The sequence below is a fragment of the Aythya marila genome (assembly GCF_965140915.1).
Source record: "Aythya marila genome assembly, chromosome: 12".
Classification (NCBI taxonomy): domain Eukaryota; kingdom Metazoa; phylum Chordata; class Aves; order Anseriformes; family Anatidae; genus Aythya; species Aythya marila.
Window position 1 is genome coordinate 9964791 of NC_139053.1, and position 24739 is coordinate 9989529.

General features: G+C 44.2%; 1 protein-coding gene across 2 annotated transcripts; it reads right to left on the reverse strand.

The window, feature by feature from the left end:
- Window positions 1-345: 345 nt before the first annotated feature.
- Window positions 346-24551, reverse strand: NUTF2 (nuclear transport factor 2). Of its 2 annotated transcripts, none has more exons than XM_082769897.1 (5): window positions 24430-24551; window positions 15502-15622; window positions 12383-12454; window positions 8555-8653; window positions 346-885 (listed from the first exon to the last, which is right to left on the reverse strand). In XM_082769897.1, exons 2-5 carry the CDS (start codon window positions 15598-15600, stop codon window positions 772-774), a joined length of 384 nt encoding a protein of 127 aa, XP_082626023.1. In that variant the 5' UTR covers window positions 15601-15622; window positions 24430-24551; the 3' UTR covers window positions 346-771. The 2 variants fall into 2 exon arrangements, with proteins under 2 accessions (XP_082626023.1, XP_082626024.1); XM_082769898.1 differs by lacking the exon at window positions 24430-24551 and adding an exon at window positions 23889-23909.
- Between the last annotated feature and the right edge of the window lie 188 nt (window positions 24552-24739).

The window sequence follows — 24739 nt, forward strand, 5'->3', positions numbered from 1 at the left end:
TTCTTCAGCTTTGAGGGTTAATGTGAGAAATGAAGATTAACCACAGGCTACCACAGTTGTCAGCTTTGTGAATTATTTTAGGCTTGTGCAGTGGTAAAATAAAACAGATGAGATGTGAGATGTAACCTGTTAATGTTAAAACCTGAGCTAGGAAGAGGTGCTGAGAAGGAGGGAAGAAAGAATCAGTTGCATGACCAAGGGAATACCTGAATCACCTTTACAGGCAGAACTATCGAAGTGCTCTCAATTTGAGAGCTTTAGGTTCATAAACATTTCCCCAGGAGGCAGAAGAGGGGCATCCAAACCAAGGAGCAGCTTCACATACTTGATATCCAACTCATTAAATCAATTTAAACTGCTAAGAAAATCTCATGGTTTTATTGTGTAACGTAGCATTGAAACATCTGAACAAATCAATAACTGGGCTGTACAGGCTGCTGTTCTTTCATTTCTTTGGGTTATAGAGCATCTTGTCAGTACATAAACAACAACCTTTTGCATTATAAATTCTTTCCGAGGCATGCTGGTACAACACAAATTTCTCTTGTCAAATGCAGCTAAGTCTAACTTCCAAACATCATGCACAAGGAACTCATCTAGTGACAATGTAAACTCAGCAGAAGGGCAGGTCACAGGTCTTGCTTGCTCACGCTCTGCAGTGCTGCAGGTTTGTGTATGATATTTGGAATGTTCCGTGAGTGTGAATAATATCAGTAAGAGAAGAGGAGGAAAAAAAAAAAAAAAAAGCACGGGTGCCTCGGGGTCGCCAGCTCAGCCAAAGTTGTGCAATGCTAGCCTGAACATGTCATTGGTGCAAACCCAGGCATCATTGATGTTCTTTAATAGAAATATCTGGTGGAATCCCATGATAGGATCTTCATCAGCCTGTGGAAAGAGAAGAAGAAAAGTTTAAAAAGCTCTTTCTTGAGAAATGTATTTTAAGAGTGATGAAACAACTTAAAAGCTAATGTTAACAGTGACATCACATGCTGTAAGATACCTAGTACCTGGAGAGCTACTAACAACCAGAGGTTCTGTTCCAAGTTGCTTGCAAACACCTAGAGCCCAATGACACAGAAATCCTGCAATAGGTTGTTAGGGTTTTCTGCAGTAATTACAGACTTCTCATTCCAGCAACTTCACAACAGCAATAAAGGCATGCCTGCCTCACTGCGCTGAGCCACAAGTTTTCTTTGGACCTTGCCCAGGAACCAAGTGCAAGACTATGCATTTTCAAATTAATTTGGAATTGCTGTAGTTTGGATTGATCACAGGAGGGATTTCCTCTGGAAGTCAATAGCAACAATATTGCCTGAATGATCTTTGTAACGATTGTGGCTTTTGAGAAGTTTCTCTGAGCTGGTTAAGCTGGCCAGCAACATCATGCTTCCTATACCCACTGCCAGAAACAGCACAGAGCAAATAGCTATGGCTGCAGTGAGGTGTTAATGAGCACAGTGAAATCTTCCCAGCAGTGCCTCAGCTTTTTCCTTCACCACTTCAGCAAGGTGAGTTGCAGTGCACTATAATATAGGGCACTACACTTACAGGGATCAGGGACTACAAAATGAGAGAATAGTATTTTAGGGAGTCTAGTTCTCCCATCTGATGTTTACCAGCCTTCCTAGAGATATGATGCAGGAATTAAAGCCTTAACAACAGTTGGAAATCACAATAGGACTTAATCTGAACAGCTCAGAGGACCCAGCTACAAGCAATCCTCTGACACTGACTATAATGTATTCAATTTAGCATTTTTGGAGGATTTTAAGCTTTATTCTTTCAGTGCAACTACTGCAAATTAAGAAAAAGGGGAAAAGCATAAAGTATTGAAAAGCAACACATGAAATAAACTGTCAAAATGCTGAATGTTTACTCTCAATGTTCTGCTGTCCATCAAGAAAAGCAAATGCAAAAAGACTGAAGAACAAAGGAGACTGCTATAAACAACATCTTTTAAAAATGTAAGATTCATACAAGTGATAAACTGGCTGTGGAACAAGTCAAATTTGAGGAACAACTTGCTAAGAACAACAATTGCATCACGAAGCAGGAAGTCTGCCAGAGCACTGGTAAGATCGAGTGCATGACTGGAGTGTAAAAGGAGCATTCAAATTTATTTCACAGCAACAACAAAAAGTAGTATATGGAATAGTGTCAGCATATGCTGACCCATGGAGGAAAACCAAAAAGGGTGCTAGACTAGCTATTGCTTCTCAGGAAAAGTGATACTGAAATCATTACAAGTAATTATTTTTTTTTGGAAACATCAGCTCAGAGCTCAACAGCTATCAAGGCAAACAGTGTTAGCAGTTATTAGGAAAAGAGTCCAAAGCCCATAATTATACAACCACATAAACGCACAGAGCACCCACATACCAAATCTTGCATGCATTACTTATGTAAAAAAAGTGGTAGAATAAAGAAAGGCCAGAAATGGGTAAAAAAAATAAAATAATTATCCAGCTACAAGTTTCTTATTGAAAACAGTAAATTAAGTGTGACTCCCCAGCTTGCAAAAACTGTGATTGGGTGGGAGAATGGGAAAGATATCAGAATACTATAAAACCATGAAGGACAAAGTGAATGAGGAAACTACTTTCCTGCAGCCAAAGAATAAGAAAGCACCAACTACAGCCAGAAGTATCAGGAAGTTCAAGTATTCGGTAAACAAATTAACGAAAGAAAAATCCTCAAATCAGGCAAGTGCTAATAAAGTCACTGTTCAACGGCAGGATGAACTGGGCAGCCTTTTGTCACGCTGATATATGCTTTCTTTTGCATTAGGCAGAAGCTCCATAGTAATCAGCACAATGTGAATACAGCAGTTGTGTTGGATTAGGCCAGCCATCTATCTAGTTCAATAGCATGTAAGACAGCAGTCACACCAATTATTTCAGGGGAATTGCCATCGCCATTAGATCTGCCCAGAAAGATGCTTGCCTATCCGTCCTGAAGAGGTGGCCTGTGCACAGAAACCTGTGGGTTTGTGTCGTTTCTAGCTTTTCCTAGGTATCAAACACCACTTAAATCCTAGTAAGGTCTCACTACTACTTGATAGTTTATACTGGACACAAAGGAATCTTTAAGAAAACTGAGTAGCATCCGAAAGCTGTGCATTAAAGTTTGAAATCAGCCTTTGTAAAGCACTTTTTTAATGCAATCCCTTTTGACTACGCCAGAATGAGTTCATGTTCATTTCAGCTCCTTTCCAATGGCTTCATTTAAACCACTAAAGAATCCTACCAGCTTGAACCACTTTTAATTACAACTATTAATAAGCATTTAGCATATTCCCAGTTGCCCTCTGGTCTCTTTCTCTTAGGTCACCAAGGCATCTACTTGAGGTTGCCCAAGTAGTTTTCACCAAATGTGTATTTGCTTGTTACAGACATGAGTGTACACTAAAAATGTACCTCTGCAAAAACAGATCACTGACACTGCTTTTAGAGTAGGTTTCCTCAGCCTGTGTTAAGTGCAGCTGCACCCCACCTGCTAGTGCTTTGGTTTGACAGGAATTTCATCCTTCCTTATGCAATTCAAGACTGGACATATGAAAAAAAGATTTAAGAAGTTCTTCCCCAAACCCGTGCTGTTCTGCTTATGGCCACCTCCCACAATGAAGTCACAGAATAGAGGAGCAATGTTCTCTAAAATAAGAAATCCCTAGACTAAAATGCAAATTAAATTTATATGTATTTAGAGTTTTGGGAGTAGACTAGTAACATATAAGCAAAGACCCACAGTCAAGATACTTGAGATGCTCTAGAAGAGACAGAATAATCCATGCCCATTTAGGATCTTCATCACAGTTCGAGCAGCCTCACTGAAACTTTACCCTTACTTTTCACTCCAAATTCAGTGGTGTCCAACTCAAAATTTACATTCCAGACATGAGCACAGGCTTTAAACGCAGAGGCTTTATTTTCCATACAAAGTTTTCCTTCATGTAGTTTCAATTTTTTCATGACAACTCAGAATTAAAAACAAAAATCATAGAATCAGATAGGAGGACTCCTCTGGCTTCCCATCCAGCCTCCCACTTACAGCAGGACTGCCAGCAGCACTGCATCAGCTATGGTTTTGTCTAGCAGCCTTCCAAGCCTCCAAGAACTTCACAATGTGTCCAGGCAACACTTCACAGGATTCCACTGTTCTGAAGAGAAAAAGTTCTCCCTTGTGTTCAGTCTGAACGTCCCAAGCTGTGGTTTGCTGCCACTGTCCCTTCTTACACTGTCTGGCACCACCAAGAGTTTGCCTTCAGGTTGTTGGAGACACTCAACCACTCAACTACCAGTCAGTAGTGGAAGTACTGAACTACTTTCTGTGTGCATTGCAGGTGTACTGTCCTTAGCCACCTCCTCTCCAGGCTCACCAAGCTGTCAAATACTGCTGATCTTGGCAGCTTTCTGACCTCTCCCAGTTTTCCTACAGCCCTGCTGGCCTTGGGGCCCACAAGTGTAGAAAGTCCTCAACTTACAGAGCCATTAGTCAGAGTATTACTCTACCTTGTAACCCAAGTTTAGCTGGAAAAAAAAAAAAAAAAAAAAACACAACACTATTGAGCAGTAGTTGGAAAAAAAAAAACATTTTTCTCCTCATCTGGAAAGAGAGGATTTTACTTTCCTTTCACCATCACCCCACCGAAATCACCAAGTGGGTATGATGAAGTGGGTACTTGCAGCTATTTTTAGCTCAAAGGAGAAGCTAGTGACTAAAGGTAACAGGTTCTTTCAGATGTTAAGCCTCATTTAAAAGCATTGCTTTAAAGCCTGTAAGTATCCACCATGCATTACAAAACCATCCAGTCGTTTGGGTTGCAAATTTCCTTTCCCTTTTAAGACCAAGAAACACCACATAACAATTAGTTGTCATAATTAATTCAGCAGCAAACACTTCGAAATTCACACTTGGGTAGAGCTGCAGATTTTCCACATTGCTCTGAGAATGTGCAAACCACAGCCATGCTTCTCAGCCACCACGAACTTAATTGACAGAAGAGCGAGAAGAAAGCTCCTTACTCAACCGGGACAGCGAGGACTGCAGGGAACAGAGGTAAGGCAGAGGTTAAACGTTGTGGAGGGCTAGCCTGAAGACTTCGTTGGTGCACACCCAGGCACCTTGCAAGTTTTTCAACAAAAAGGTTTGGTGGAAGCCTAGAACCTGGTCATCATCTGCCTGAGCATGACAGGAGGAGAAATAAGTTACCAGGTGAAGCAGACTGAAGACACTGGGTAATATTCTGGATGAACTTTGGTGAACTGGCATCACACCAAGTGACACTCCTGAAGGCTTAAACTGATGCTTACTCTTCCTAGTTAAGTAAGGATGCACACAGCCAGACAGTGAACAGCAATAAAAATTGATCAGAACAGAATTAGAATAAGCAGAGGTACGTTTATTATCCCTCCACATAAGGATTAACAACATTACTACCTATCTCGAGGGGACTGACATCTGTTCCAAAAGGTATGTTGCATTTTTACAGGTTATATAGGTATAGCTCATGGGGCTGTAGACTGGAAAAGCACAGAGGCAGTTACACATCCTGGCTTTGTCACGGGGCAGTTATGATTTCAATTGAGTAGTTATATCACTCTCCAAAAGGGAAGGCCAAAGGATTAAAAAAAAAAAATGCAGGTCTTCTTAGGCATAATGCTGTGGTAAGGAAAAACGTTTGACTATAGTAGTCCTTGGTCCTGTTATTTCTTGAGAACCTTTCTTTTATAGTTAGAAAAGCTGAGGTTTTGGGACAATTTTTTGTGACAACAGCTCACCCCACACTACATGAAGGGGAATAAAAGGTTTTACTTCAAGTATTCTGTCCTGTCGCTCCCACTAAAACCAAACAAGATCAAAATACAATGGCTTAAGAAAAAAGTGCCAAAGATGCGTACAGCTCAATTCAGAATGAGTTTCCCTCTGAACTTTTTGGATGAGCAATTTAATCAGTTGAGGCCTCTGAAAACATAAGCATCATGCCAAGAATGACTTTTTAGAAACAGCATGTTACAGGTACTTTGGCCTAGTTACTTTCCTGTATTACTCAAAAACATTATGCAAGCTCCTTCACTACAGAATACAAGGCAGGTTTCACAAATAGAGAATTCCAAAGCGTATACATTAATTGTACTGAGCTTTCAAGAATTTGACTCAGTCGTGTGACTGGGATAACTATTCATAGTAAGCAGGGCTCATCCCTTCAAGCCCCGATAGGGCTGTTTCTGAAAGTCCTCTTCCTTGGGCAAATTTTTCTACTTTTCCTTTAAAAAACAGAATTAGAGCTGTGAAGAACAGACACACCATTAAGAAGGTTACCTTTAAATAAAGCTAAGTATGCAGCTCTGTGTTTCTGTGCTATAGCATGTCCTGTTCAACCCAATCTAGAGATGGGTTGGGTTACTTACCAACTCTAGTGAGTTACTTACCAAACCCTGTTGTTCTGTCACTTTTATCACACCTATGACAGCACTAAGATGTGCCAGAATGATGGCTAGCATATGTACAAGCACAAGAAAAAGCATTCACTATGACAGCTAGGTTCATGTACTGGCAGAAGTGGTTACTATACACATGCTAGAGACTTGCTGAATATTTGTCTATTTGTAATGATGAGTAGCACACAAAGCAGAAGCAAAAACTTCAAAGATTTGGATTTTCTGGACACTTCCTCAGTGAGGAGCAGCATTTCCAAGCACTTTACTACCCTTTTTAAAGCTAAGATGAAGAATGGAGAAAAAGAGATGCCTCTCCGAATATAAAAATCACAAACAAGCTGGATTTGGTAGTGACAATAAGCATATAATCAATCCAGAATGTTCTTTCCAAGTAGCTAGATGCACTATCATACAATCCCTGAATTATTCAGGTATGGCTCACCAAGCTGAAGTTATTCAGAGTATAAAGCCAGCACAGTAAGAAACACTACTCCAATAACTGCTATTTATGAAAAGCTCTGACTGCACCTACCATCCTAAAGACTATAACTAAAGGATAATAAAACCCAAACTTTTAAGAAATTGCACTGATTGCCTAGCGTTCACCTCAAAATCACTGCTGCAAGCTATAACCTGCTCGGTGATTATGCAATGACCTTAAAAACATGACTGTGCATAACCAAATGCAGCTGTCACTGGCCCAAGACATGGACTCAAAAGAAATCTTGGTTGCATCACCGAGTTTTGTGCACACCCAGGAGTCAGACAGATGAGATCAGCATGTCTGACCTCACACCTGCCCTGCAATTCAGTGCTTTGTGGCCACATGTGGCTGTCATTCCTCTCTGGAGTACATGTGTGCAAGCAGGAGCGAGCAACAAGAAGGCTGGAATCCAACTTGCAGCTTGGAAGCAGGAGCAACTTTAATGAGAGCCAAAGCTACGTTAGGCCTAGAAGTGGATGCCCCCCAACAAAATGAAGGGGAACAGCTAAGCAAGCAGATTAAAACTTTCGGTCCTCTTTGCGCTTACTGAGTTAATTGTACATTTGGAGGAAGCCTGAACGCTCTGATACCAGAAGTGACACTGAGAGTTAACATAAGAAAGGAAGCCTAAATAGCTATTTTAGGAGAAACTTGGTCTAAAGTAACTCTAAAGGTTGGATGACTTTGGAGCCCTGACTTGACAGTATGGCCAGACCAAACCGCGACAAAACTAACTCTGAAAAATATACCTATGGCGATTTCATGCTTTTTGAATAAACACTGCCCACTGTGTGCAAGTTCTGCCTACAAGTCACTTTACGTACAGGAGGGTTTTTTTGGTTGTTTGTATACAGATTCCAGGACTTCTTTCATTAAGCCGCCTCATTAACTTACAGGTCTATAGCCCTGGTGTATTAAGATGTAACATTTCCTCAGAAAAGCAGGAGACTGAGTAACTTTATGTAGTTCAGTTTCATAACTTAAGCAGCAATGTAAGCAATGTAAAACATTCCTACTTCTTCACAAGACGCAGCTCCTTCAGCAAGAAGTGTTTGAGCTCAGAGGCAACATTCCCGTTGTTGAACTGGTTTTGAATAAAAACCAGCGTATTAGACTACATTAACACCAGGACTGTATTCTTGTGTGTTAAGATAATTAAGGTAAAAAATGAGAAGCAGGGTCTTACTGAAGGGTTGCCAGCTAACAAAACACATTAATCGAGCTGTGATTTAGTATGTGTTACATCAAAGAGAACATTAAACTAGGTGTGCTTCTGTTGTCCAAGAACACTTGGACACTTGAAATTTATCTGAGGACACTAAAATCTTACTGCATCAGAGTAAGGAAAAAAATGGACTTTGCTAGAGCCTATGTACTCATGTGCATAGTAAAAACCGCATTAACTTGCTGGACATGAACAAATGACTGCCAAATTACAGGTGATTTTACCTAGTGCTACTTATCTGAAGAGACAAGCAGTTACTCAACAATCTTGAACAGAAGAATGACATCCCAGTGCAAGCTTACCAGAATTCCTTCCCCACCCAAGTTTCTTTTCAGAAATTAGACAATTTAGTATCCTGCAAAAATTTAAGACATCCACATTTGTTACCCTTGAATAGAAAGAGTTTACCTTAAGCTGTCCAACTACCATACTGAGTATACAGCTGTCAGGTGTAGGTTGGTGGTCTTGTGCTGTGATGCTGTGTTGTATTTTTTGGAAAGGGAGGCTCTATAATGAAAAGAGAAAAATAAAGAATGAAGTAATTGCATTATTTAACTTGCAAAACAAATGCAACATTATGGAGTATTAATACTATTTCAGCAGCACCACATGGAGAATTGTTGCAACTCAATACAAAGCTGGGTTGGATCACAACAGTTCAGTATTTTTAAAGCACCAAAATACATGAAATATGTTGCCATATACATTAAGTAATGCCTTTTCTTAGTCTAGTTACACAGCGTTAGGAGTTCCAGTTCATCTACAAGCAGGAAGTCCATATGATGAAGGCAGAAAGCTTCTCTGCTCAGAACAGTGTTGAAAGAGTGCATGATCTAACAACTCCCAGTTTGTTTCTTCCTTATAGTGGCTATAAATAGAAAGGAGTGGCATTTGACCAAGAACCAGTGGTTGAGATTTGAGTTTCTCACATCCACTTTTCCATTTGACTCTTTCCTTGATAATAGATAGCATCTGAGGGGAACCAAAACAGTAACTGGCAACATCTTTGCCATGTGCCAAGCAGGAGGGAACAAAAGCATTGGAGCAAAAGCACACATTTGTGGAAAAAAGCTCTTCATGTTCATGTAGCAGCTACATAAACATGTCTGGAGTTAAGAGTGCAAGGTACACACCTTGGAAAACACCAGACAGTGTGGAGTGATCCTTCTTTTTCATCTCAGACCACATTCGCATTCCAACCACTGATGACTCCAAGTAGGAAATATTGGATATCGAGGGGATCTCAGAGTACTGTCACACGAACATAAGCTCATCCAACTTCTGATAGAATGGTGCTGGATGCTTTAGGAGTGCCATTCTGGCAGATGGAGCTCTGAGAGGTCACGTGCCTGTTACCCAGTCAATGCACTGCACATGATGCAGTCATTTAGACCTGCAGGATGCACTTGGACTTTGCTCCATTTTCCTGGAAACAGGCTAACACAGACCCACGCACGCGCTTTCCACTAGAGGGTAATGCAGAACATGTCAAAGCTTTTACTTCACAGGAGGCCTAGACATAGGAACAGGAGTTGAAGAAGTGCTACTATCAAGGATGCGGAGAACAGACTTGGCCCTACAAGTATGATTAGGCTTAATGAAGAATACCAGAAAGCTAAAACCTTGGCTAACAGAGAGCACAAAACTGTGGAAGGATCAGGACCCAGGGAAACAAAGTGTAGAGACCAGCCCTCTAACCACAGAGAGGCAGGATTCAAGAATACTCTTGAATAAAGCCTGCAGTGTTTCTTCTTGGCTGGGACAGTAATTCCCAACTTACCATGAACCAAAAAGAATAAGCCAACTGGTTTGTAGCTTCCAGCAGAGTATTTTCCAGGGTCAACATCCTGAACTTGAACGTGCAATGTGCATGCCCAGACTGCACAAGCACAGGCTAGGATGTTGCACACCCTTTGACAAGCGACAGTACTACAACACCTAGTCTCACCTCTTCACAACAGCTACCTGCTGAGCAAGTCCTGCAAGAAGTCTCTTGAAAATGCAGAGGGGTAAGCGGGAATGAACGCGGTTGTTGTACCCAGAACCCAGCTTCCAGCATTACAAGATGACTGAGAGGTGAGACTGCGAAGAGGAGATGAAGGAAGGAAAAGGCTTCGAGCTCAGGAGCCCCCCAAAAGAGAGGTATGAAACCAAAGAGGAGGCCAGGGAAGATGCTGCCTGTTTCAAATCCCTGGCTGTCCCATTTTGAGAACAGGGCCCCAACGGCTGGCCAGTCAAACAAGCTATTCCTCCTGATACACAGGGGTGGAAATCCCACTGCAGGGTAAGCTGATAGGGAAGATCACTGATTAAGATTAAGGAAAACTACCTCAGATGGATGGTTGCCTATGGATACCCATCTGTACTGAAAGGAAGTATTTCTTTACATGCAGAGTACCATAAATGTGGCCGACAAGTGAAAAGCCAGAACAAGCAAAGCTTTTAGTGTCCTTTGAGAATTTGTCTGGACTTTCACTACCAGAACTGTGGAACCTTCCTTTTAAATCAGCTAAGATTTGCAAGAACACATTTTTTTGCGGGTAGCTTAAACTCACTTCTGGCAAAGACTGCTCAACATTTTATCACACTAAGCTTGCTTCTCATGCCTCCTGCTATCTCCTCTAGAGCAGCCTTCCTTGGCTTTCTCTGATGGACCTGGCAGTGCTGAGACTACTTCCTACAGTATCCTGCAGACACCACGCTGCTTTCTGAGCTGCCCATCCTGAGACAAAAGCCTACATCATCCAGTAAGCTAAATCCAAGACCACCTGATTGATTGGCAGAGATTCTGTGTACATTTGGTTAATGCGGGATGCCCAAATTGTAGCAGGATTCTGCCTCCAAGAGATGTGAAGAGCACTGAAGCAGGTCTGGAAACGTTCCATCATTCGAGCTACCTGTCCCAGCTTCTTCCCTGGTCCAAGAAGCTCCTAGAACTAAAGGTTTATCAAACACTCAAGCCAGAACAGGCTGTGCCCCCCAAGGAGAACAGGCACTCTAGTTTAAATAACTCCTCACCCCAGCACACATTAAGACAGAAGGAATGAGTGTCAGCTCCCACTCTGTAAGCTGTAAAAAGGCTACAGGTGCACTAGTGCTGGCAAAGCAATGTCTCTGCAACCTCGCCCAACTGTACGAGCAACATCTGGCAGAGCAGACTGAAAAGCTGCCACAGCATTGCTGTTACACAGCAGAGATCTTGCTGTAAAGGAAAATGCTGCCTCTTGATGCTTGAAAACAAGACTGCAGAAGTACAAAAGCTGCAAACTGTTCTTGAGGTGTGTGGTATTCTTAAAGGCAATGCAGGCATCTGAATCACAGATACAGGGGCAAATTTCAGCCTTCACAGTTAAGGACACCATGGATGAAAGCAGAGATTCCACAACACAGGAGCAATAACTGTGCAAGGAGGCAAGTGCCCAGGTAACAGACTTCCTTCTCAAAGTGCAGAAGAGTCGGCCTGAAACTATGCCATGTTCTGTCCAATGTACCACGCTCTGAGCAGAATGTCAGAGGAGCTACAGAGCATATGCTCCACAGATCTTGCAAGAGAAACTTTCAGCTCTCACTGCAGCTTGTAAGTACACCAATTTTTTACAAGAGGGATGAATTTTCTCAAAAAGACAAAGCTTGGACAAGTTTAACTAAAACATGGAGGGAAAATTTCAGTCTCAGTACATGAAGAAGTTTCCTCTGACTTGAAGGGCAAGAAGTGGCTTCAAAGTCCTGAACCAGAGCTATCGCATCTGAAGAGCTGAGAAATGCTTCATTGAACCTAGATTCTTCACTACAAAACTTATTTGAAGTTTATGTATTCGAAAACAAAAAAAACTCCCTGCAGTAACGTGTTTAGCCTTCACCACAGGCAGATCCAAACGTGTCTGCTGTACTACTTCCTGAACATGCTTAAAATGTAACAAAAACACCTTTCATTCCTCCAGATCAAGAGATCAGCTTATGAACTATTTTTTTTTAATTAATAACGTCAAATGCAATTGCAATCACAAAATAACCTTGTGAACTAAACGAGTCAACTAACATCCTACCGTTAGAGCACCAATGGAACACCCCACTGCATAGAATTAAACCACAAGAAATGTTTTTGGAGATATAAGCTGGAAGCACAAATTAAAATTTGATTTAACTGCCGAAGTCTAAATCAAAATTTCAGTGGTGACTAATTTACAGTCTTCAGGACCATCTCCCCAAACATTCAGTAGAGGATTACAGACTTACAGAGAGTTTTTCAACAATGGCTGCTTTGCCCTGGAACTGCTGTCCTTCCCACGTAAGGCATGATGCATCAATCTGTGAGGAAAAGAAAAAAAAATTCATCAGCTTGCCTAGGGTAACTTTTAAGCAATCCTTATAACAGTCTTTGCTTACTTGGCATGTTATCCTTAGAATCTAGCTACTCAGAAGCTACCTCAGAGACAGAAAGAAACCACAAAGAGCAACTGAAAGTTTAGAATAATCTATTAGAAATTAAGAACATTAAGTTTCATTATCATGATTCTTCCAGCAAAAAACTCCCTGCCTTTGCATCAAAGTGAGCTTTCAGAAGAAAATTGAAAGGTATGGACGCGAGTCAAGCACAGACAAAAATATAAGAAGTATGACAAGGAGTTGTACCATCAAGCTCTTCCAACTAAGGCACCAATTTGCATATCCTGCTCACACCCAGAAAAGTAGAATGTGCCTGTAAAGGTTTTCTAACAGACTGCCCTGTGTGGCATGCAAAGATTGAGATGCTTCAGTCTACCTGCTCTTCCACTGGATGAGGCAGGACGTACAGAGCATGCTATGTTGGATGCAACAGCAACAGGCAGGAAACTTTGTATTCTTTTCAGGATACCTCCTTTAAACCAGAATCACAGTATCCTAACCTCACACTAACATAGCTCACTGCCTTCTCAGATCCAGTTTTGAACCCTGGCAAACCAAATTAACTTTTAAACTTGGGGGAAAACATTTGAAGTCTGTCAGCTGCCATTTCCAAACAGCACCTTCACCCTCTTCATGATAGCCCAGGTTCTTTTTCAGCCTGTCACAGGTAGCTTGTTCCTTCCACATCTTTTGAGTTTAAACACCTCAAACACAATTCTTGTCTCTTCCCTATTCAGTCTTCAGATCTCACTGAAGCTCTGCATGTCTCAGCAGAAAATGGCAGGCTCTAAAGAACCCCATTTGTATGCTGTGGTAGATTCTCCAACCCTTGTTTTTGATCCACACTGCACCAAAAAGCCACTTCCTTCAAGCAAGTATGCTGAGCCTGCACAACACAGTCACACCCATTCTGAAAAAGCTTCTGGCCTTCACTGCATCATCAGGAGCAATACAGTGCAGCAAGAGCCAAAAGAATAAAGCTGACACTGGGAGCAAGAACATGAAGCATCTCGGGGTCACAGACGCAACTGAATGCAGGCTGGCGAAGATCCCTTGAGCACAGCTTTCTCCTAAGTCCAGACATGTCCCTTTTGGAGGAAAATGGACTTAAATCTAGATTGCATAAACCAGTCACTTCACAAGAGCATCTGGCTGACATCACTTGCATCTTGTACGACCCTTGACTTCCATCACCTGAGAAGCAAGGTGTTGGTACCAGGGAACGAGGCTACTCTCTCAAGCATTCCAATTCTAAGCTTTAAATACAGAAAGCCATAAAGGAAGAGGAACCCCAGAACCTGCCTTACTGAATCCACTTCAGCAAACAGCAGATAAGAACACCGTGGTGCAAGACCCTTCTGGTTTTTCAAAGAGCAGCAGAAGACCGATGAAGTTGGTGAGGGAAACGAGCTCTAAAACTTCACATCGTACCTAATTAATCTCTCTGCTATCGGTCACCTCCGAGGCCATTTGCTTTATCAATAATCTGAGAGTAACTGTTTCAAGAACAAAAAGCATCTCCTACCCCAAAACCCCTACAGACAAGAAAACAACATCAAGAGTTAAGAAAATATTTCATTGTAAGGAGCCATGCGCCCAAAGGAGAGCAAAGAAGTCGCTACAGCATTTCCTGCAAAACAATTGCAGGGAAATAACTGCAAAACAATGCAGAAACTTGGTACTCCATTTAACTCCAGCAGTTTTTAGCTACACAAAACAGGGTCCCATCCTCCATGCATTACAAACTCCACAAAACACTGTCCGCTGTCCTTAGGTACCTTCACTGAATGATGAAAGGTAAAAAAGCCTGGAGGGTAGAAAAAGCAGTTCATTGCATGTGATGGCCATGTTTCCAGAATTAATTAGTCTGCACTTATTACCAGTTTAAGGATTTAAAGCGTTTTGGTAGTGGCATGACAGGAACTGCTTACTGACTTCATATTTCGAGCTGTGGATTAAACTGTGGCTTCCGGTTTTTCCTGCTTTATGGGCTCTGTTCACAGCTTCTTGGTCAAAACAAGGCAGCAGTCTATAGCAGACAGCAAACACTTGAGAATCCAAAGAGTAAATACTACCTGTGCTTGTGGAGACTGCTGAGGTGTAGGGAGGGGCATCAGATGGTGCTCCTGCAAGAGCTTCAATCCTCCAGGGATTGGTGAAACTTGGTATGATTCATCGAGCAAGGGTCAGAAAAACAGGACATGCTGCTAGATGGCTTGTAAGACTTGAGTGTCTTGCTGAAACAGCTCAGCCACCCAGCAGCATTCCTCACCAGCTGCAATCAAACTCCATACACAGAGCACTTTGCATATTCTGGAGGCGTCTTCCTCCAAAGCTAAAAGCTGATGTTCCTCAGGCCTTTTAGTTACAGGCTTTAATTTCAGAAACAAAGTCTGTTTTGCCCCCATATGAGGGGCAAAACAAATCAATTATTGAAGAAGTTTAGAAAGAGCTTAAAGTTTAAATATTTAAACTTTATTTAAAAATTTAAATTCAAGTTACCAGGATTACTATAGCATGAGATCCAAGAAACACCTTCAAGTACTGCTAAACACAGGGCAGGCCTCAGAAATCATATCCCACTTGAAGTGAAGAGGGATCCAAGCAAATCCCAGACTGTGAATTACTGGCAAACTAAGTCTAGCACATTTGCTGTGACAGAACATTGTCACAAGGTAGCCTCCAGCCTCTCACACTGCAAGTCTGTATCTCCAGCCAACCCAGGGTTTTACGAGCCTGACTGCCTATAGATGAGGCGCACAGACCTCAAAATAGAAAGTAAATGTGTAAGAAATTAAAAAAAAAAAAAGAAAAGAAAAACACATTCAGCAAGTGCAATAGCACTGACTGATATTCTGGAGTCAGGATAAAACCCACTATCCCATCCTATGCATTCTCACACATCCAAATAGGGAAATCTAGGCAGAGAGGGGCCCTGCCCTGCCCTCCCCCCCTTTCTAGATACTTACATATATTGCTCCTAACTGAGTCCTGTCTGCATCAAAAAGCTGGTAGTAATGTTGTATGAAGCTGGACCCAATCTGCTCCCAGATAGGCTTGTCTCCCATTCTGAATCCTCAAAGCCAGCGACTGTAAAACAAAACAAGAAACCATCAGAAAGATCACATAAATCAGCAGAACACTTGGCTGGTGTATTAAGCACCAGTGAGCACAGACCACCGCAGCTGGCCAAAATTTTCCTTTAGAAGATGTAGGACAATCATCTCCTCCGTATCCTGGACCTCTGAGAAATAAAAATCTTGGCTACTAAATGGTTTAACTTAGAGCGTTTGGTGATTTCAAGAGCTATTTCAGTGAAAGGTCACAACCCACATACAGCAGTGGAGAACAAGAACCACGATGAGTAAGTGTTACCGCCTTATAGTCACATATTTCAAAAGTGACACCGTCTGAAAAAGTTGGCTCCTGCTATTCCGACTTGAGCTCATTTACTGTAACCAACTGAAGTGTTGATACGGACAGATTGTAGAGTGCCTTACATCACTTGATTTACCTATTCAGCCCCTGCTGCTCCACCATCCACAGGTCCCCTAAGGAAGCCTCCTTTCAGCGGCAGACAATAGGAGTTAATCCACTTCCACTGGCCATCTGCATAACACAAGCTTACTTTCAGCCCTGCTTTCCTCTTGTACGCTGTCACTGAGGCTGAAGCGTACTCCACGTACTCCACGTTTATCTTTGAACCTCGAGCACTTTCAAGACACGGTGGTAAAATATCAAGAGCTACCCAAACCAAAAGAACATCCCTTGCAACTAAAAGCTATCAGCCTGATTGTTCCCAGCTCTCCACACCTGAGCTATGCTGGGTGTGCCACTCCTCCAGGCCCCACCAAGAGCCACCTCTCCAGATCAATGGATTTCTTCTTGGATTGCAGCAAGCTACTTAAGGATTCCATCCCTCCCAGGGATGCCACCCGGCTTTGTTAGCATTGATTGTTTTTCCTCACCTCTTTTCTTCCCGAAGCCAGATGTAGGATGTGTCCCTGCATTCACTTGGCAAGAGACTCTGCAGTTCCCAACCAATGTAGTAGAAACACAAAGGTACCAGATTTGTGAACGTGAGTCCCGCTAATTTAGAGGATTAAGCATACAACACGTGCAGCAGACCAGACTCGGGTCCAGAAATCCTCATGCAAGATCAGTGCAGCTCTACCATTCGGTTATTTGTTTCAGGAAAGTGCGTGCATTGTTTTCTCTATCCTGATACCTCTCTAGAAGAGAACCCAGCACATTACATTAAGATCTGAGTTTACTTTAAACAAACAAAGCTATACTGGCTAAACATCAAGATTTCCCAGCCTCTGTCCCATTTTGCAATACCTGACCAGGATCTACAGGTCTGTATTGCACTGCAAGTCTCAAAAGCATCTCAGACACAAGATTCTGTTTTAGGACACAGACACTATGGTTATTCTGGCTTCCTCCTAAGGCTAATTACTCACACACCTGCTTAAAACTTGTCAAATCCCTAACAGAAGCAAAACACACTCATAGTACCTCCACAGCAAGCAGTAACTGCAGTCAGACAAGACAGCTCTTCTCACGTTTTACGCTTTTGGCTGTTTCAACTTTACTCATACAAGCTCAAGCTGAAGGAGTTTTACCCACCACAGTCACAGCACTAGGAAAAAAAGATCAGGAGTTTATAAATGAACAAGTTGTGCTGATTGCGTTCCGTGATTGCCACACAGCAGCCTCACCTACAGCAGAGGTAGAAATCAAACTTCAGCCCGTATTAAGAGATTTACATTGAAGGAAAACCTTAAAGTCACTTCCTTGATTTCCAACAGCCTTCATCCCACACCTCAGATTTACCAGAAGCCCCCGGCACAGGACAGATCCAGGCTGTGCCTGAGCAGTGCCAGCATCTCCTCAGCTGCAGCGGAGGTTTCCCAAACAGAGCTGCTGGGGTCCCTCAGTCCTGTACTTGGACAGGCATGCTAGGTTTTAAGAGTGCCCCAAATAATCCCACTGGAACTACATCAGCATGAGCTCCTCGCACTGCCCCTGTAGCTCTCCCCACAACCAGTAATCACCCAAGCACACAGTGCTGGACTCTCACCACACGCTTGTCAGGGCAGACCTTGCAGAGGAAAGCCCAGGATCCAGAACTGCAGGCGAGGCTGGGGACCGTTACAGGCTCAGGCGTTCCTGCTTTGTCATTTCCCTGTCCCTGCTCTGGCACAACAGCCTCCCCCTGATGAATTCTTAATGTGCCACAGGCTAGGATTTCTATCTTTTGCTTACCATCCTGCGTCCCCTAATACCATCCCTTCTACACTGCAGATCACACAAGAAGAAAAAAACAACATCTAAGTGAAGTCTTAGGGATTGATTTCAGCTTTTGCTTGTAGCTGAGACCCTGGTGTGCAGCCCTGCCTTTGTTCCACAGGAGCCAGAGATGCACCCATGCCCACTGTGTGCAAGGGACCAGGCCTGGGGAACACAACCAGAACTGGAGAGATCAGCTCAGCTACAGACAGCAGCAGCAGCACCACCTCTATATACGTCTGCTCCCATTTCCTCACCTCCATCTCATGCCCAAGCCCCCAACGGGTCTTACAAGCAGGAAATGAACCCTGGCAGAGCAGCCTGTAGCCTGTGCTAATCCACATCCCAGCAAGGGACACGAGCTGGGAACTCCACGGAGCAGCAGTCGTTGGCACAGCCCCAGGTCTCTGCCACAGACGCTTACCGGAGAGAGGAGGAAAGCCTGGATCACGTCCGAGCGTGCCAGCCTGCCGTCTCCCTCCCAGCTCCTGCAGAAGTTTTCTGAAGTCCTCGCTGCACCTCTCCCCTGAACGCTGTGCTGTTAGAGAGGACTCCCAGGACTTGCTGGGGAAACCGGGCGTACTGGTATTTAGTTTTGAAGCCTGCTGATTGCATTCCTGACCTCAAGGTACCTACAGGTCTGTAGCTCTCAGTGGCAGGGTGGAAGCTGCGGTAGAGCAAGCAGCCCAAGTGAAAATCACTTTTATTCAGCTCCTCTGGCCCAGCATTGCTTCAGCTCTCCATGAATTGGGATAAGCATCAGACGTCTTTCCTAAACATTCAAATGCAAATCTAGTTAAACAGCCACGCACCTAACATTAAGATGGACTAGTAAATGGCAAACCACCAGCTTATTCTGAAGCTAAAATAAAAAGTTGGCCCTTTCAAAGTGAATCTTTTCCCCACACATGACACATGTTCACCTTAAAAGCTCTGCAATCAAATGAACCTCAGATCAATCGCACGCTAGCCCTGCGTCTCCTTTAGACCCAGAGATTTCCAGCTCCTGAAGGCACAACAGCCTCATGCAAGCACCAGATGCCTTCTGTTCAATCCTGAAACTGAGAAAGCCATTAAGACTGGCAGAAATTAAGGGATGTGAACTTTAAATATAGAAAGTAGTACTATGGTTTCTCAAAGTAAAATTAGTAGGCAACTTTGCCACCTCCTTCTTAAAAGGAGGTATTTGTGTTTTGGTAGGTAAAATGGCATGAAATAAATTAGTGTAAGTTTGACAAGTCACAATGTTGATTTTGTCAGAGAAGCAAGAAGTGAACTCAGAAAATACTGCTGAAATCCATAACCCTCTATTTTGTAACTTTTTTTTTTCCCAGTGCCATTCATGTACGGTTACACGGCTTTCTTTAATACACTCAACTCTCCCCCAAAATGCCTATTTTCCTTTCCCAATTTGTCACTTTTCCTTGTGTTCTGCACATGGAGTTTAGAGAAAACACACAAGATAGGGATGATCTGTGCCACCAAGCCCAGTCCCTTCAGCGAGATACAATCCTTTACCAGGCTGTTTTAAGCAGGTATAGAATATACGTGCATCACAGAGGCAGCTTTCTACATCCACTCCCAAGCAAGGAAGAACAAACACGCCCTGATACCATCACAGCTCACCCAGATCTCCCCATAGGTCACTCAAAGTCTGATTATGGGGGCAAGAGCACTCCATTAATATTAAAACCAGATAAAAGAATGGTTTCAAGTAAACCAGAAAGTACCGAAGATGGAGCATCACCTGCCCTTTTAAAGACACCTGCTGAGGGTTACCACTGCATAAGAATATTATTGGATATTCTACCTTAAATTCCCATGGAAAAAGGAGATAGTTTCCTTAAGCTATTTTTTTTCCACTCTTTGTCACTTCAAGCCAAGCCTACTTCATTGCACCCACTTAAGGAAGTCACAGCCCATTTGATTCACAGCTCCTCTCCAGAAGCTCAGCAGCGAAGCTACCAGTCCACCTCACTGTAAATTTCCTCAAATCTGCTCATATCATAGAATTTATCCCCGCCTCCAACACCAGCCAGCAGTCAGTGTTCAAACTGAAACCCAACGCAGCGCACAGAAGTTGCAGCTGCCAGCAGCTTTCCCTTCAATGGGTACGTGCCGACACTGCAGAACTCCATCCCTGCTGCACCGAGGACTTCTCAGCGAGGTCTGCACTGAGTTTTCCTTTGCCAGGTCACACCCTGACACCCTCAAGCACCAACTCCTGCCCTCTGCACGCCCTGCCACGCTCCCTACCACTCCTGACCAACGCAGCACCAGGCACATCCCCAGCATCCTTGTCCCAGAGCCAGCACAAGGAACTGCCACATCCCTGACCCTACAACAAAGCTCCTGCATTCAGCATCAGGAATTCATTCCTACACCACGCAGGACTTCCCAGTTCACCGTGACACCAGCCCTTTCTAAACACAAAGCCACCTCAACAGGAGAGGGACTTGCAAAAGGCCCAAGGTCTGGCTGAAAACTCTTCCCACTGCTGCCTTAACAAGCCGTGGAGCAACCCGGAGGTGATTCCATCAGCACGCTGCAGCACAAAGTCCATCCTCCTCCTCAGGTGGCATCCCCAGAGCTACTCGGAGGCGTGCCTCGAGGAAAAACCACCGCTTTGCTTTGGCACCTGTTGACAGACGAACCATCAGATCTCCTTCCCTGAAGCACAAAGCACCAGAAACACTTGGAGAAGGCGGGCTGTCATCGCACCTCTGCAGGATGGAGAAACACCAAATACTTGTCCCAAGCAGCGGTGGTGCTCACTGCATTATCAGAGCAGGCCATACCTAAGCTGACTGCTATCAATTAACACAATTAGCTCTTCTTGAACTCAAGCCTGGCATGCTGGCATTTCTGTAAGAAATTTCTGAAGATGTCAATGAAAACTAGTATTTAGAGTAACAAGTATTTAGGATTTATGAGCACTAATGAGCAGTATCCTTCAGCAATTAACACTAAGGTGGACAAGGAAGTTGCAAGGAATCAAAGAGCCACCATCACAAGCAAGTAAGCTCAGGAAAGCCCTCCTGACCTGCAGAAAACCAAAAAAGAGGATTTAAAGAGAGCAGCCTCAAACCCATACTCTAACATGCTGCTGGAAAGGGAAAATGTCACCATCTGCCATCCAGTTTCCAGGTATGACTACGCTGCCTCCCTAAGTGATCCCAGCGTAAATAAACGGCACAGCACTGCACCGAAGTTAAACTCTAAGACAAGATTCAAGCTCAAGCACCTCAAGCTGACAGGATGTTTGCTGCAAGATGAGGAGAGCAGCACAACAGAGCACTGATGCTCCCCTTAACGGGTGTTGTTGGTCCAGAGGCACTTGTAGAGCCGTGGCAAACATCCCCCAGCCCACCCGCTGCTGCACCCTTCGCTACTGATTAACAGAAGCAAATATGGCCAATGGATGAACTCGCAGTTGTGTGGGTTCCTGTCGCACATGCCCCTACCACCACGCCTCCAGTTTTGATCGCTCAGAATGAAACAGTGAGGATCTTTACGCTGCTGGAGAAAAAAGGGAAATAGTCTTCCTGCTATTTCTCCCTCAGTCTCTTTTCTATTGCCACTAAAAGATACAAAGCCAGGAGTTTCTCCTGTGCACGCTTTCTAGGAACACAAGAGGACCAGTATCACAGGATTAATGGTCTCTCAAACAGGTAAATCACCTAATACCTACACCAGTATCCATGCCTTTTTATCCACTTTGCTCCAAAAAGAAGGATGACTGAGACCACATAACCCCCGGGGGAAATCTGTTTAGCTGCCTGACTGTCCTGCTGCAGAAAAAGCCTCCCCCAGGCCCAACCAGAATCCCCTTGCTTCAGCTTCTGCCCTTTGTCTCCAGCCCTCCAGCACACGCCTCGGTGAGAAGCCCAGCTCAATTTTCCTGATGCGCATCTTTTGGGCAGCAGAAGGCTGGGGCTAAGCCCCTCAGACCTTCTCTTCCCCACACAAAGGAAGCTTGGGGCAGACAGAATGCAAGGGTGATGAAGTGGGGGCACTGACACATGGACACCACCCGTTACCAGTCACTGACCCTGTAAGCACTCCATCACCTTCTGAGAAATTCCAGCTTAGCAGCTGTCAATATTTCTTAACTCGAAAACCCTTTAAAATTTCCAGTCGAGGTGCAAGCTTGAAGGAAAAAATAAAAACACTTCTCTTAGGTACCTTCTGCCATCACCTCCACAGCAGCTGATTGATTCACAGAGGTTAAAATCTGGAAATTACTGCTCCAGGCCAATCAGAAACTGACTCGAACACAGGCTTTCACCTTGTAATTGCTATGGGCTGCACCATGCACGAAATTCCATTATGCTAAACAAGCTTGCAGGTCTAGAAATAATTAAGTCTAGGTATGAGCACAGCAAAAAAATGGAAAGGGAGAACTGAGAAGAGTGACAAGGAGCAGACAGTTTCCTTACGAAAAATATGGAAAATTGACATTCCCCTTCTCAATCTTACTTTTTTTGGTCTCCTCCAACTTCATCAAAACAAATTAATGCAGGAATTACACCAGCATGAAGTATACTGCTTTGCTTACAGATGTTTGCAAGCGCAGGGCTACTTAAGATTACTAAACAAAACACATCGCCAGACTCCGGAAAAAACTTCAGTTTGATGCTCATCCTATCCGCAACCTGACAACCCAACAGTCCAAGTGTCAGCCTAGGTAACTTTAAATTATTTATCATTGGCTTACCTGATTACGTATAAAATAATGTTTTACTTTTAAGTCTCTACACCATATCTGGCAGTTTTTTCCACAGTATTCTTGAGGAAATCTAGGAACTGAATTCAAGTTTACAAGGCTGAAGTTGCTTCTCTTTTCCCCAGGAGGGACTCAATCAAGCCTGGCCATCTTTAAGGTAAGGGAGGACGCATGGGGAGGGGGAACACAGCTGAACCGCACTTTTCTTTACCTTATAGGCAGACCAACATAACATTTAGTCTCCTAGAAAGAGCAGATTATCAGATATTTCTATCTATCCATGACTGTTATGACAGCTGTTTCAGGTTAAGAGAAAACTATTTTTTAAGTTACGGAAGCAGAGATACCATGTTTCAGTCACAAACCATTTTCTGTAGCAAATAATTGAAATTTCATGAGGGTTATTCACGTACAGACAGATTCTGCAGCAAAGTAATACTCAGTATTCACTTTATTCTAAATAGATCTTCTATCAAGAACTGCAATTTGAGCCTTGCAAGTTTTCTTATTGTTCACAGCTGAAGTTTGGCACCTTTAAAAGCAATCAGTTGTGTGCTTGTACAAGTAGCCAGTTGTGTGAGTAACTGCCCTGAATTAGATAGCACAAAGGTGATCACCCCTAAAAACACAGCTCTATGTACTTTGGTGTGGTGCTAAATGCAAGAGGACCTACATAATTTTGCATTATATTACCCCATTTTAGGTTTAGCCAAAACTTGCCTTTCTTACTGATTGACAGCAGTCAAAACATGAAAAAAAAATTCTCCAGCATGCTTTACTAGCAGCAAGTTTTTTGTGTGTGAGCATGGCTTGTTAAGCCTCACCTCCACATGAGGAGTCTCCGATTTTTAGTTAAACTCCAGGTTTGCAACATATGCCTGGAAGAAGGATAATGGAGAAAAAAATATAAAAAATACAAAACCCAGAACTTTTCGTGTGGTATCTACCTACCTACCTCACGCTTCCAAACCCACGTTTTTACTCTTCTTTGCTTCCTTTTTCTCCTACAAGCCCACACCAGTTCCTACTTCCAGACACTGGGTATGTAGGCACACAGTTGGGTCACGCACAAATACTAAAGCTGTCTGTGATGCTCCGGCACTTGGGAGTTTAAAAACAACAAAGAAATCATTCTTAAGAGTGTTATCAGCACTTAGTAGACACTGCAACGCCGACACAAAACCTCCTATACACCACTAACTACTCCACTAACTGCTGCACTCCTCTTGTTAACGTGGCCCAAAGAAATCCCAGCAGAGAGCTGCAGGAAGTCGTTAGAATTAAAAAAAAAAAAAAAGAACGAAAACCTGAGGTTAAAGCAAATAAATTCCAACTCACCTACCGAAGAGCTTGCAATGTTTTAGGGAGGAACACGAAATAAGAGTTCGGAGTCTGGTTGGAAGGCAGTTAAGCGGTACAAAAGCGAGCCAAGAGGTGTATGAAACTAGATGTGACACTGATAACGAGGGGATATACCCAGTCACTTCTCCAGCTCCCCGTACTGACCCGTGCAATGCTCTCTTTTTGTCTGTCGCTACCAAAAGTCCCCCAGAACCGCGGTCTCAGGCATCCAGAAAGCGCCGCGTCCCCCCCGGGAGCAGGGAGCTGAGCAAGGACCGAGGGCTCGCGGCCGTTACCGGCGGAGCGCCCCGGCCCCCCCCCACCCCCCCACCCCCCCATCCCCTCACACACCCCACCCCGCCTCAGGCAGCTCCCACCCGGCCCCGGGCCCCGGCCGCCGCCCCTCCGAGCTCCGCGCCTCAAAGACGGGGAAGGTCAGGGCTGGCCCCAATCGCCGGGCCCAGGCCCGGGCCCGGCCCCGGGGGCTCCCCCTCAACCCCGGCCCGGCCCCGCCGCCGCCGCCGCCCCCCGCACTCACCCCGCGGCTCCCACTATGGCGGCGGCGGCGGCGGCCCCGTGCGCGGCGCGAACCCCCCTCAGCTTCTCTCGCCCGCGCTCCCCGCCCCGCCCCGGCCCCGCCCCGCGGCACGCCGGGATAGCGAGTCCGGCCGGCCGCAGCGGAGCGTGCTAAGGAGGGGGGTGGAGGACTACAAGTCCCGGCGTGCCCCGCGCCGCCGCCCGAGGGGAGCTCATTTGAATGAAAGGAAGGAGACCGCGAGGCGCTGGGCCCGCGGGAGGGGCCCCGGAGCATTGTGGGATAGTGGAGGATAAGGGGGGGGGGAGGGGGG

Bases quoted from the DNA above. Each gene is read 5' to 3' on its own strand.
- NUTF2 (XM_082769897.1), bottom strand. From the start codon at position 15,600: ATGGGAGACAAGCCTATCTGGGAGCAGATTGGGTCCAGCTTCATACAA. The intron at 8,654-12,382 runs GTAAGTCTGTAA...TTTTCATTATAG, and splicing joins CCATTGTTGAAAAACTCTCT to AGCCTCCCTTTCCAAAAAAT. The intron at 886-8,554 runs GTAAACTCTTTC...CTCTTTCCACAG, and splicing joins TGGTAGTTGGACAGCTTAAG to GCTGATGAAGATCCTATCAT.